Source organism: Panthera uncia, chromosome A2 (genome assembly GCF_023721935.1).
Source record: "Panthera uncia isolate 11264 chromosome A2, Puncia_PCG_1.0, whole genome shotgun sequence".
Classification (NCBI taxonomy): domain Eukaryota; kingdom Metazoa; phylum Chordata; class Mammalia; order Carnivora; family Felidae; genus Panthera; species Panthera uncia.
In genome coordinates, this window is record NC_064816.1 from 81,619,915 (window position 1) to 81,634,486 (window position 14,572).

A 14,572-nucleotide genomic window follows, 5' to 3' on the forward strand; every position below is an offset into this window, starting at 1 on the left:
TCCTGAATGCTTTGTAAAATTAAAAACTGAAAAGAATGTTTTGTAATGATTACTGTCATTTAGTGAAGTTTATTGTTTAACACATAAGCTGTAATTGTTTAATAATTACCTTGATGTTGTAAAAATGCCATACACTAGTGTTGTCCTTGGGTTATCTGTTTCCAGCAGAAACACATCCTCTATAAAAGGAAAATATCATTCGTTTAAAGTTCCCAAATATTAACCATATTTAAAAAAAATTTACCCCAAGAAAATAATTTCAACTATGAAAAATATTATCGAGAAGCATATTCTGGCAGTATCATTATAATCTGGAAACAACTAAGTGAACCCAATGAAAGGCACGTGGTAAAGTGAATTAAATGAAATATCATACAAACACTATAGGGATGTATATAGACTGCAACCTTATGGAAACCATGCTAGTGAAGTAATATTAAGTGAAAAAGGTATAGTGGTACGTAATATAGACTAGAATCATGTGAAAATCGTACAACTATATAACAGATTACAATAAGATTACCAGTAAGTATTTCTGGTTAGCAGAGCTATATTTTCCTATCTTCTTTTGTATGCATTTTCTATATATCCTTTAAAGATAACATAATAGTTTTTTAAATTTAAAAAGTATTACGTTCACAGTTTCTTTTTGACATAGGGTTGGAAGCTGGAATGTGGAAGAAAACTCAAAGCGACTTTTTTCCTTATATAAAAGAAGACTGTTTTGGCTTTTGGTTAAAATTGCTAGTGACATTTTTACTTAATTGATAATTTGCCTAATAACAAAAAGTTTAAAGTATATTAAGGCAAAGACAAAGGTACAGATAGTAAGGCTCAGTACCACAGAACAGAACCTGGAAGTAGATTTCTGATAGGAAACATCAGTGAATAATCAATTGTCACAATTACAAGAAAGGTCTGAATTTAGTAACATTTTTTGCAAATAAGATTCTTGCTGGGAAATAAAAAAAAAAAAAAGATGTAACCCATTTTTATTGCTTACCTCTCAGATGATGAGGTAAAAAAAAATCTGAGAATAGCCAGTAGTTTACATTTTAATGGGTTAAAGCAAAATAAATGTCATTTCTAAATGGCACTTAGTAAACATAACACTAAGATGTGTATCAAGGTATTCTGATTAAAAAGAGAACTGTTTCTTGGTAGAAAGGAATCAGATCGTAAGTTCTTATTTGACCTGGTATAACTCTACTTATGTCACACATCCTGAAAGTAATTCATCTCAGGGTCACCCAAGAAGGGCTGATTAGAGTACAAATTTAATTTCCACCCTGAAACTTTCCCATCCAACCTTGATTTTGCTAATTAGCTATTAATAGTAAAAATATTTAGCTGTATTTGCATACAAACTGATTTCAAATCAGAATATTAGAATTTATATGCACATGAAATACACATTCTTTTAGAAAAACACAAATAGGGGCGCCTGGGTGGCTCAGTTGGTTGAGCGTCCCACTTCGGCCCGGGTCATGATCTCACAGTTTGTGGGTTCGAGCCCCGCATCAGGCTCTGCGCTGGCAGCTCAGAGCCTGGAGCCTGCTTCGGATTCTGTCTCCCTCTCTCTCTGCCCCTCCCTGGCTCACACTCTGTCTGTCTATCTCTCTCTCAAAAATAAAAACATTAAAAAAAAATTTAGAAAAGCACAAATATATCATTACTCATTTGTCAATTACACAAGCACCTCTCTTTCTGTCTCTGTCATACACAGACACACGCACTCATTCACATATCTTGGGTAATTCAGTGAAGTAAATGTTTCAGTAGTGCACTCAGGGGCAAAACAGATTTAAAAAGTACTTAAAGAAATTTATGAACAGTAAACAGATCATTCATTCAAACTGGCACATGATTTATGCTGAGAACATTCATGGAATATACATCCTCTGCTGAGAGGTTATTAAAACATATAAACTTTACAAAATCTTTTTCAAAAACATTTTTCAATCTCAAATCCATGTACCTAATTCATCAAAGTATGTTTCTGGGCCATCTTCATCGGTTACAGAGCACACCAGCCTCGCTTTTAAGAAGGTCGTCCACTTGTTGACAAGGCTACGCAGACCTCCAGTGTCATTCTGAAACCATTTTGAAAACACATTTCAGATGGCTTAAATAAATACTAAAATGTATTAAAAATTCATCTTAGATTTGTATATCTTGGGGATTTGTTATAATCCGAAGTATGCAAATATTAACTATATCCGCATATCAAAAAAGAGGAATATTTAAGATTTATAGTGCTTTATAAAATAGCTATAGCTATGCAATGAATTTTCTCCAATATGGTATCAACTGAAGATGTTTCGAAGAGGAGTTTAATAAATATATGCCCTAAAGCTTTCTAAATTTAACAATGTATGATGAAATACCTTTGAAATGTTATGGAGAACATATAATTTAATGTGCCTTTTCTTGATAACTCATTGTCTTCAATATGAACATAAATTATTGTATGCAGTGAAGATTATAGGTGCTACTGTGGTCAGGAAAGTATGTTTATACTTCTATCAAATGGTCTCCAATTTGACACTCACTTCTCTGTGTCAGCATTTAGTCCTCAGTATTTCCAATCAAATGCTTTAATACACACATTTCTCTGGCTAGGGCAGGAAAAGTGGTGTTTGGATCATTCACATAGTCTTTACTGATTGCTTTCTGTATGTCCAGAAGCCTTTCATCCCTTCTGCTGCCTTTACTTCCTGAGGAGCAGATGACCTCCACAATCAGTGGAACACTGTAATATCTAAAAATAATGATTTTAAATACTAAACACTTGAAGAAACACTTTTGCACAAAGTATGCTAATCATAAATCAGTCAGGGAAAACCTGTAAAAATCTCATACGAGAGGGCATCATGAGCTTTTTTGAGTTGCTCCGTATACTTGCTGTTTATACACAAGACCATTTGCTTACTGCTTTTAACTAGGACTGTATTTTATTAATGCATTTCTTAATTTTCACTGTTGTAGACAGTTCCCCAACAATTGTCCTTACTGAGGTTTTGCTGTATTTTATTCACAAGAATTATTCTGTTTCTGTGATGTACAGTTTAGCTATTTGTTTTTAATACAAATGTATTAAATGGATTAATGCATTAAGTGGAAAAGCAAAAATTAAATAAAACTTCTCATTTGTATAAGACCATGACCAAAATATTTCTTTGAATTAAGCTTTTTTGTTTATCTCATATGACCGATGTGAATAAACATTAAATTAAAATGTCTTCTCTCAGGGCACTGGGGTGATTCAGTCAGTTAAGTGTCTGACTTGATTTCAGCTCAGGTCATAATCTCACAGTTCGTGGGATTGAGTCCCATGTGGGACTCTGTGCTGACATCTTGGAGCCTGCTTAAAATTCTCTCTTTCCTCTCTCTCTGCCCTTCCTCCACCTGTGCATGCTCTCTCTCTCTCTCTCTCTCTCTCTCTCTCTCAAAATAAATAAATAAACATTAAAAAAAAATCTTTAAAATGTCTCCGGAGTCTCAATATTGAGTTAATTTGTAACAGTAGATGAAAGTAGGAAAATAAACTATTAGCAAAAGAAAATACATTTATACAATTTGAATTTGTGAGTCTTTCTTCAAATTAGGACAGGATTAATACTTACAGGACATATTCTAGCAATCATGGAATGAATCTGTTTTGTGCTTCTGCTATTGTCGGTCAGTTTCTCTTTGAAGAAGAAGTACACCTTAGCATCATTTGGATCCGTGCCATCTGGGATGACATGTGCATCCACAAACATAGGTTCTGGAAAAAAAATACAAAGACTAAATATATATATACTCATGATGGAAATCTATCTACCGTCCACCCAAGTAAACCACAGGCACATGCCTTCTCCATCCTTGGTACAGAAGAACAATTCAGTGTTCATAGGCACAAAGTCTACGAGCAGTAATTGTATTCACACAACATATTGTATTTGGAATGTCAAGTGCCACAAAATATATCTATAATATAACAGCTTCAACTACTTTTCCTGGAGGGCAATGGGTGGCTCACTCGATTGAGTGTCAGACTTCAGCTCAGCTCATGATCTCCAGTTCGTGGGTTCAGACCCTGCATGAGGCTCTTTGCTGACAATTCAGAGCCTGGAGCCTGCTTCGAATTGTTTCCCTGTCCCTCTGCCCCTCCCCCCTGATGCTTTTTCTCTCTGTCTCTCTCTCCTTCAAATAGAAATAAGTATTTAAAAAAAAAACTATTTTTCCCTATCCACAATACATTCTAGAAGTTCAATAAATGCAAAAATTCTTTGGGCAATGATGAGTTCTAAAAAAGTAAAAACGTTTCTACCAGTTATTTCCCATGGAATATAATGGCCATTTTACGGAAAAAAAAGTTTGTTTTTCAAAGTATAGTTTTCAATCTAGTGCATATAATATAAACTCAAATTCACTGAAGCAGAATGAGTGGGGAGTCCAAGATCTGAAAAACACATTTTTTTTCTTAAAATACAGCATATGAAATGAAGGGGAAATTTTTCAAGGAAAAAATGCAGTCATTTGAAGACATAGAGGGATTCCTTATTTCAAGAACAAAAGAAGTTTTAGAATACTCTATTTCCAGATGTACTAGTGTCATAAATTGAAGAAGTAAATGGACAATCAATGCTTTCTTGTGCCTGTCTATCAGTGAAATAAGATGCTTAAGTGTGGTGATTCATGCTTTGCTATGCAATGTTAAGTGGATTGCCAAATTTAGGGTCAGCTAGAAATCTTCCCCAGGGAGAAATGACAAAGTTCTTAGTGGTTTCTGCCTCCTCTAAACAACAGCAAATGACTGAAATCGTACATTTCAAATGTCAAATGAATATCTTTCATGATGTGAAATTCATGTGACACCCCCAAAATTGGAAACAACTGAATGCTTATAATCATAAAGTTATCATACCTATGGTTTCCATTAAGTACTAAATAAAGTATAAAAAATATATATGCCAGTTTTATAATTTAATAATCTAAATATAAAACAAATAGGAGGAGTTCTTGAAAATATTTTAATCATTATATCTATCATAAATTTAGGAAATTTTTTAGATTTGACATTAAAATATTCAAGCATGATCTCGCAGTTCATGGGTTCGAGCCCTGCACTGGGCTCTGTGCTGCCAGGTCAGAGTCTGGAGCCTGCTCTGAATTCCGTGTCTCTCTCTCTCTCTGCTCCTCTCGCACTCATGCTCTCTCTCTCTCTCTCTCTTAAGAATAAATAAACATTAAAAAAATAATAAAATAAAATATTCAAGCAGACTATATGAGTAAAATAGCATATTTATGTGATATATAATTGGAGACGATTCTTAAATGTGAGCCTGTATGATAAATATCACTGTCATTTTTATTTATTAATACATCTTATGACAATTGTATGATGGTTAATAAAGAGTTAGAATATGAACTATGGACTACTTCGATTATTTATGTATCCTAAAAAGTAAAAATAATAAAGTACAGAATTGTGACTTACATCATGGCTTTTTAAACAATTTTAACCTTTCTTCATTAGAGAATAAAATAGTTTAAAAGATGATTCTAAAAAATGCACAAAATGTTTCTTACCACTGAGCCATTTGGAATTGTGTTGATCAGTTCTGACTGCATTCCTCTTCGTTAAACTTCGAAAAATAGCAGCATCTGTGCCCATGAAATCTATATACATTCCAGAGAAAAGCTCCTCATCTACGAAGAAGAAAATGTCAACACAATTTTAAATCTTTTTTAGAAATCAAGAACTTGCTTATTAGATGATCACACAAATTACAGAGTGTTTATAATTGTTGTTTTTCATTGTCCATCACATAAAAACATTGGATAAAATGTAATCTGATGTCATTATTGCCTGTGAGTTTACTAAAACAACTTTATTTGTTATAGAAATAAAAATTATTCTGCCTGCACTTAATTATACTAAATACATATGTTTATATAGTATGTATCAAAAATGGTGGAAATAATATATGTGTTAAAGATAATAAAATAGCTTAATTATTACTTTCTTTTAATAAATAAATAAAAACTACTATAAGAGAGAACTCAGTTTCTAATTTTGGCAGTAATTAACCAAGTGGGAATTAGGGCTAAGTCATTTAACACCTGAATCTCTATCTTGTCATCTGTAAAATACAGGAATTGGCTTATGATTTCAAAAGTTTTCACTATATTAAGAATTCCATGATTTCACCAAACAGATTGAAGATATTAGTTTTTATTGTCAAAATATTATTAATGGTAAAATTATCTTACGATTAAAAGTATATGTTTTAATTTGTATGCTATAAGGTTTCTATAAGGTGAATAAAGTGCTACTTTTTCAATTGTAACACTCAATTTATTAACATTATGCTAAAAATATAATATTATGTTAATAACACACATATGGTTTGACATATGAAACCATAAAAAATAGAATACAGAGATAAAAAAATATATTTTAAAATTAGATTACCATCATTAATGGAAAAATCAGATATTTTAATATATATTTGCACAACATGAGACATTGAGCTTATTTGTTAAGGTCCATATTAATTTTTGCCTATTAAGGAGAGTAAGCATTGAACTGGTATGTGCGACCCTAGAGTAAAAAATAGTAGTTAAATGTCTATTTAAAAAAGAATAAAAGTTATCAGGTCTGATCCAGGGAAAAACCATGCAGTTTTTTTTCTTTGACTGATGTTCTAGAATCAGTCTGGCTACCTTCAGATCATGGTCCTTTTGGCAGGACTGTAGCATTTTGAAGCACTCCAGTCTCACTCCTTAGTAATAAGCAGTACCAGCTAACCGAGGACAGAATGGAGAATGAAATGTTTTTAATCTCCAATATGATCTCATCAGGTCATGAACTGGACCCCTACCAGTGAGCGAGTGGGTATGGCAGGCATTATGTTGCCCAGTTCTGCTTCCTAGTAGGGGTCTGAGGTCCGTGGGAACAGATTATAGGGAGATAACAAAAATGTCCATGAAAGCATTTTGAGCAATTTAGCTTCAAAATTCTGTGAACATTTGTGAAGCATCTACACAAGTATTCTGTAGATACAATGGTTGTGACAATTAAAATAATTTTGCAATTAATTATTTCACATTCTTTTTATACTTGATACCCCCCAAATGGTGGGTTATAAATTTCTGCTATTCAATGGATTGATTAACACAGCTGTCAATTATCGGATCTGTTTCCAGGAAGAAAAGGAAAAAGGACACTCAGAGGATGATGTATGGCAGAGAGGGCTGAGTCTAATCTTATTGCATACCACTTATTAATTATGTCTTAGCTACTACAAAAGCCTGCCAGTCTAATTGGCTTCATAACCTGTCTTAAATTCTCAGTAATTTCAACAGCAAATCAGGAATAATGAAGTTTCTGCTTTATTTTGTATAAGAAATAATCAATTCCACTTTAAAAATAATTCTGAATAGGGATTTTTTTTTCAGAATGTTTGTGGAGGATTTATGCAAAGATAAACTTGTGCTTTTTAACGTTAATCCGAAAATACTTTGCTTTCGAATTTTACTTCCACTGACCAGAAAAACCTCATTAGGGTCTTTATTGGTTCTTTAAGAAATGTCATCTGACTTCTTATTGTGATACAACAATGGCATGACAAAATAGCAAAAAGCACTAAACTTGCACACTGGGTTAGATGCCACAACTATATTATGAAATTTGGAATTCTCCAATTCTTGATGCTTCTTGGCACTTTAACAGATAGAAACACTTTAAACATTCTGTGTTATTTAGTACCTTGCAATCCAACAGACATGATAAAGCCCCAAATGCCAAAGTGAGATGACTACACAAATTGACTGTGTAATACTGGAGATAATATTGGAGAGAATGTTAGAGGGATAATCAATAAAACAAGTAAAATGACAAATGCAAGCTAATAAAATTTCTTCCCCCTTTTAGTTTCAGTTTTTAAGGTAAGCAAATAGTTTACTGACTCTTTGATAGTTCAAGTTCTAATGTTAATCAAAATATTGAAAGGTAGTATAGGAACATAAGCATAGGAATTGAAGTCTTGGATCCTTAGTATATGAAAGCCAATAACTAATTTTGTAAACAAATCCAATTCTCTAAGGACAAAACTATTAAATGACTTAACAAGTTTAACAGGAATATTTATAGTGCCCAGTTTTAAGCCTTTCTTGTTCCAAATGATATTTGATGAGTATAATTGTTAACACAACTTTGAATTTTATTTTCATAGCATTTAACTTGAAGTAAGTAAAAACTCTACATATTTATCTAGTATTACGTAGCATACCATTTTGATAGGTGAATACAATTTTCTTCCTAATGAAAACACTTTCCATGCACTGACTCTATTAAATAATATTTAGAAGCTTATCTGAAAAGTCCCTGCATCAGACATAATTGGGTATGTTGTGACTTCAAAGCTTTATACTTCTTGGTCCCAATGATATACATTCATCTCCTCCCTGCCCAATCTGAATAATCATAGGAAAGAATTCACTGGATAACCTCCAAGTTTACATTTTAGTCAGTGCTGGATGTACCTGTCTTAATTTAGTTTCCAAATATGAGAAAGATGAGTTGCTACATTAAATGAATAAAAGCAAGGTGTTCTGAAAACAATAATCACCTTTCCACCTGTTCCATTGTCAAGTAATGCAATTTATCACTGGCAACACATAAGAAAGCAAAGGGTAAAAGCATCTACTGTCCATTCAACACACTGAAATCCCAGATTTGTCCCCACAGGCAACACATGTTAAGTCAGGCATATTCTGGAAGTGTCTTAATTAACCAGAAGAGAATGCCTTTAAGTGAATTACAGAAAGGCATCCAATGATTGAGATTCAAAGATATTGATTTGTTAATATATATAGCACCAAGAGACTGGGCATGTTTTTTAACTGATACATTTTATAGAAAATGGGGGGGGGGGGAGTCACTTTGCTACCACCTCTTTTTAGTATAGTACCTTCTGGACAATTGATAGAGAATGTATTTGGCTAAGACATGCACTTTGTTATTCTTTCATTTGAAAGAAATACCATTTTTTTAAAAGTTTACTTTGTGGGGGAGAGAGAGCGTGAGTGCATGAACAGGGGAGGGACAGAGAGAGAGGGAGAGAGTTTCTCAAGCATGCTCTACACTGCCAGCTCAGAGCCCGATGTGAGGCTTGATCTCACAAACCATGAGGTCATGGCCTGAGCTGAGGTCAAGAGTCAGACGCTTAACCCCCTGAGCCACCCAAGTGCTCCGAAAGAACAGCCATTTTAATTATCTGTAAAATATTGCTAAAATTTATGAGGAAAAATGGGTATACTGAATACTACAAAAACAACTACAGAAAACACTGAGAATTACTTTATATTTCATTACATGTATACAAATACATGTTTTGTAAATGTTGACATGTTCTAGAAATGACATCAGCAACACAGTAAGTGAAAAAATAATTGCTTATCATTTAATCATGAATTCTTGAAAATAAGAAACTACAATTTCTCAGTTTACAACTTTCTGTTACCTCACTTAGGTCTATCATTCATGCTACCTTCCCAATGGGCACACCATGTCATGAATTTATTTTTTTAATCCTTTTTATTTTATATTTCCCCCTCCCTCTTTTATTTTTGACTTACTGATCATAACAGACACCGTGTTCACATTGGGATTGAAGGAGCAGCGTCCTTTTCCAGATTCACACTTGGAGTCAATCACGAAAACTTGGTCCTTTATTATAGACAAAATACAAATGTAGCAATAATAAGTAGCTTTATATTTAGTTAACCAGATGGTTCTTTAATAAACAAAGCATCATCATAAATAATATGCTTTTTATTGGTTTGCCTATGTTTTCTTAATTTACTTTGTTAAGACTTTCTTGGCCTATGTGAAGAAATTATAAATTATAAGCAAACTTCACTAGGTAAAAGTTTTCATTCTACTACAATCCCCGTGAAGCTGATTCAATAAGTTTTCAAATCTATATCGGCAAAAACCACCTGGGAATCAAGGATCATTGTAAACCTGAACTAGATAGCTTGAACACTGGCCAAAAGAAGAAAATTGCCCATAGAGGAATAATGTATACAAGGATTATAATAGTTCCAAAATAATCAAGACATTTATAAAATACAAAATTTTTATCACCACTTAATTTTGTTATATAAGCATTATACTCAATTCAACAAAATAATTCATAATTTAGATAAAAAATGTTTTTCACTCATTTAACAAAAATTTATTGAGCATGTTTTTGACTCAACACATATTAAATGAACATCGAAAGTCTGCCATGCACTCCTCAGCCATCATTAGTTGCTTCAGGGCCAGCTTATTAAGCATTTACTATATGCCAGGCACCAACAAAACATGAGGAATACAGTAAACCAGACAAAAATCTTCTTCCTCAAGTAATTTATAATATAATGATGGAAAATATGAATATAAAAAGAATAATACACAAAACATAGAATATGTTACATGGTGCTCAGTGATCAGGACAAAAATTAAGCAGAAAATGGAACTAGGGAAACCCAGGGATGAGAGGTAATAATTCAGTTTGAAATATAGTGGTCAGCGTAGCCTTACAGAGAGGGAATATTTTGCTTGTATATTTATCTTATTCTTAAATAAAGTCAGTAAAAGCTACTACTAAAATTCAAAGACCAAAGTTTTCACTTTTGTAGGCTGCATGAGATTATGGAGGATCTTAATTATTAAGCTAAGGTTTTGCAAAATTTTCCTGAAAGAAATTCAGTTTCAGTATTTTTGAGTATGGAAATGAAAGAATCAAAACACTGCTTAAGAAGATTGGGTCTTACCTTGGTGTTTTAAGAAGATTGAGAAAGGCAGTTATAAAAACAGACACTGGATTAAAGAAAATAGATTTGTTTTCAAGTGCAGTAGTCCAGGAATTAGGTAATAATACTCTGACATGCCAGGATCTCAGTGATCATGGTGAGAGGAGTAAAGATGCAAGAGAATTTGTAAAGTAAAAATCAACACAGCTCGGCAATCAATTACCAACTGGATGTGGTTCAAGGAAGAGGAAGAAAACAAAGATGATTCTGAAGTTTTGACTCCTTAAAGAAAATAAAACTAGTTCATTTTTGTTACATTGATTTTGATGTGTTGTCAGAATATCACTGACATGATGGGGGAATCATAGAACTTAAAAAAAATCACAGTCCTCTATCCTGGAAAAGTCTTACAGAATGATTTTCTTCAATGAATTAACTCTACAGATGAGGAAAATATAACTTGCACAAGATCATGTAGTTAAATTATGACAAAATTAAAGTTAAAATTCAGTCTCCTGACTCCTCACTATGTCTATTTTCCAAAAAGTCAGTATTTATACAATGACCTTACTTAACAAATAATTGAGGAAAAGCAATGAAGTTTAGTAAAGCCAGCTGTGATCAGTTAGCCAGAGATGTACATATATTATACTAAAAAAGTGAGAGTTGGCGTTGAAGGAGTTGATGAAATTGCTTAGGTACCACTTGCTCTCCACTGAACGATTTCTTTATTGTACGGCGTCCTCATTCTCACACGGTTATAGTCTAGATCTTGTCATCACCAGAAAGAGTATGGTCCACCAGAATAATCACTAACTCAAGCACATAGCAACAAATCTTCAATTTTATCTCCTTTCCATTTTTTCTCAGTTCATCAGCCTTCTGTCTTCCTGACTTTTTTGTTAACCTGTATAAATTCAATGCTATTTATTTTCAATATGTTTTTTACAGAAATACTAAGTTCCTTGAATCTGCGATTTTTTTCATTGAAACCACAGCCTGGAAGGGTATGTCTACCTGTACATTTTCCATACTTGTTTCCATATATCTAAGTATTTTGCAGAAGGTAGTCCAAAAAGGTAAATTCAACAAAAATAATGATTTTTTGGTCACCAACACAAAATGGATCCTTATACAGCTCAGCAAACTTTCAAGGACACTCATATCAATTGATTGTTCCATTAATAATTTCAAACCACTGTCACTATAGACAAATCTATTAACAAATGATTGATCATATAATTGCAGATTAAGTGAAGCCTTTAAATGAGATGTCTTTAACTTCTTACTACCAAACACATAAATACACATACACTAATACATGCATTAGCACATTCTTGTTCCCGCCTCTCTACTTCTCTGACTGTTTCTTCTTAGTCATGTTTGAAGGTCCTTTCCCCCATCTTGCCCTTAAATTAAGAAACCCTCAAGTCTCAAGCATAATCACTCTTCTTTTTTCACACAGTACTCTGCGTGATTAAACCCTTGCATTTCCTGGGCTTCAGTTATTCTAGTAAAACAACGACTCAAACATTTATATAGCCAACTTTATATTCAACTGCCTACTTGACATTTCTACTTGGATCTTTCAACAGCAACTCAGACTCAAGAGAACCCAACCCAGGCTTAAAACCTTAACCTCAAACATGATTTTCTTTGTTCTCTCTCATCTCAGTTCATGACAACTATATAACTAAAGAAACCAAAAACCAAAAATGAAAAACAAACAACAAAAATGTCAATACCTGTATCATTGTAAATTTCCTTTTATATAGCCAAATCCACCACTGTCAACTACACCATCTTACACTTTGTGCTTATTTTTCTGTCTTTATTGCCACTCCCCTGAGTATAATAATTTCTTTCTTGGCCTATTATATCCATTCTCTAACTGATCTCACCACAGCCCTCTCAACCCCTCCCTACACTCAATCATTTATAATACAATACACAGTGACAACACAATGCTTTCCTTGCCATTTTCTGCTTAAGATCATTCCAGTTGCTTCTCCTTTGACACAAGATAAAGATCAATATCTTAAAGGTAGCTTACAAGTTCTAATATAATTTTGTGTCAGTGTGTCAGTCATTATCATTAAATAAATACATATTTGTAGATTGAATCAATAAAAGAGAAATAAATAGGACCAGAAAGAGAGTAAATGGTGAAAAATTAGGAAAGAAGGCATGGCAAAATGTTTCATGGTTATAGGTGTTAATAATGGCATTGAAAAATAGGGGGCATGGCCAACATGTTATAGATCGGTCAAGGAAAAAGGATGCAGATTAAGGGAATTAATTTGATCACTGAGGACTCTTGGCCACTAGAAAATAGTTTTAGTTTATGGGTAGTAATGAATGTCAGATCAGAAAGGTTTAATAATGATATGAAAAACAGGAATGTAAAACAGAAAACATACTCTACTAGTCTGAGAAGTTTTGTGATCAGTAAAAGAGGGAAAAAAGAAGTTGAAAAAAGTCACAGACCCAAGATAATGATTTAAGGAAAAGAAATATGATCCTATTTTTAAACAGGAAAAAAAGTAAATGCAAGAGAAAGGAAATGAAGATATAAAACAGTAATAAAGGTTATTGATAAAAGCACTTTATTGAGAAGGAAAATGGACAACTTTTTTTCTGACAAAAGGAAAGCTACAAAAAGACACATAAGCAGAAAAGTTTGGTGACTAATTTGCTTCAAATGGCACAGGGAATGATTTGAATGCCTGTGTTATGCTTGGTCATTCAAAGGTAAGGTTATCTGCTTAATAACTGGCAGAGTCAGAGGCTTAAATGGTATTAAACTGCTGGAACCAATGTATGGAGACATCTTATAAAATCAACCAAAAATGAGATGTAGGAATAGTCCATGAATGTGTAGTGAAATTAACCCACTATTTTTTTTAATGTTTTATTCATTATTTCAAGTCATTATTTACTTGTGTTGCTTTATCTTTTTCCAGGAACAGAAGACAGGGGATGAAGACGGCGGACAGAAGAGAAGAACCGTGGTTAGGAATTGGTGTAGCAAGGACTGCAGGCATTTTGGATGGGCATCACTGAAATGTTCTAGGAAAGCTCTGAGTCAGTCTCACAGAATAATGGGAGACTCATAGGATATAATGAAAGTGTGTGATGTTCCAAATGTGGAGTAGGCTCAGAAAATGCTCTCTGAGAAAAAAATGAATGACTATTTGACAGATAGATAGAAGGTGGTCGATAGTATCTAAGAAATAACACTGAATAAGTAATGATTATGTGACCCTAATTTGGTTCACTGTCAAACTGGTTGTAAATACAGGAAAAATACCATATCTCAGTATCAGCACATGGTGTTACTAGTAAGTACTATCTCTTGTCATTATAAAATGCAATGATAGTGATGCATAAGAAGGAAAATTCTCTCAAAATACAACCTCTCTGTATCATGTCTTCATTTTACACTAGGGGATCTTTTATCCTAAACTAAAGAAAATAAATACAGGAGATGTTTGATAAACTACATAGTCTATATTTCTGTTACTGTTTACATACTATAGATACATAAAAATGATGTTATGGTAAAACCCTTTGACTTGAACTGACTGCATACAAAGCTTAAAATTCATTAACTCTTTTCATACTTAAATTGGCACTTAAGATGTTCACATATTATTTAAAGAGATTAATTAATGGAAATGCTTCCCCTTTGAAATCTATCTTTTGAAGTGAGACTAAAGTAGTTCATATATTTAGTAAAGTGATTAAATTTTATTCCATGCTGGTTTTCCAAAGGAGA

At 33.1% G+C, this 14,572-nt stretch overlaps 1 protein-coding gene across 1 annotated transcript in view; it reads right to left on the minus strand.

Moving 5' to 3' along the window:
- SEMA3C (semaphorin 3C) overlaps positions 1–14,572 on the minus strand; it is a 175,999-nt gene that overhangs the window by 62,372 nt on the left and 99,055 nt on the right. The window contains exons 6-10 of the mRNA XM_049641352.1: positions 9,631–9,721; positions 5,578–5,697; positions 3,627–3,769; positions 1,979–2,093; positions 110–179 (exon numbers count right to left, since the gene is read on the minus strand). Coding sequence (XP_049497309.1) covers positions 110–179; positions 1,979–2,093; positions 3,627–3,769; positions 5,578–5,697; positions 9,631–9,721 — 539 coding nt within the window. The remainder of the gene's footprint in view (positions 1–109; positions 180–1,978; positions 2,094–3,626; positions 3,770–5,577; positions 5,698–9,630; positions 9,722–14,572) is intronic.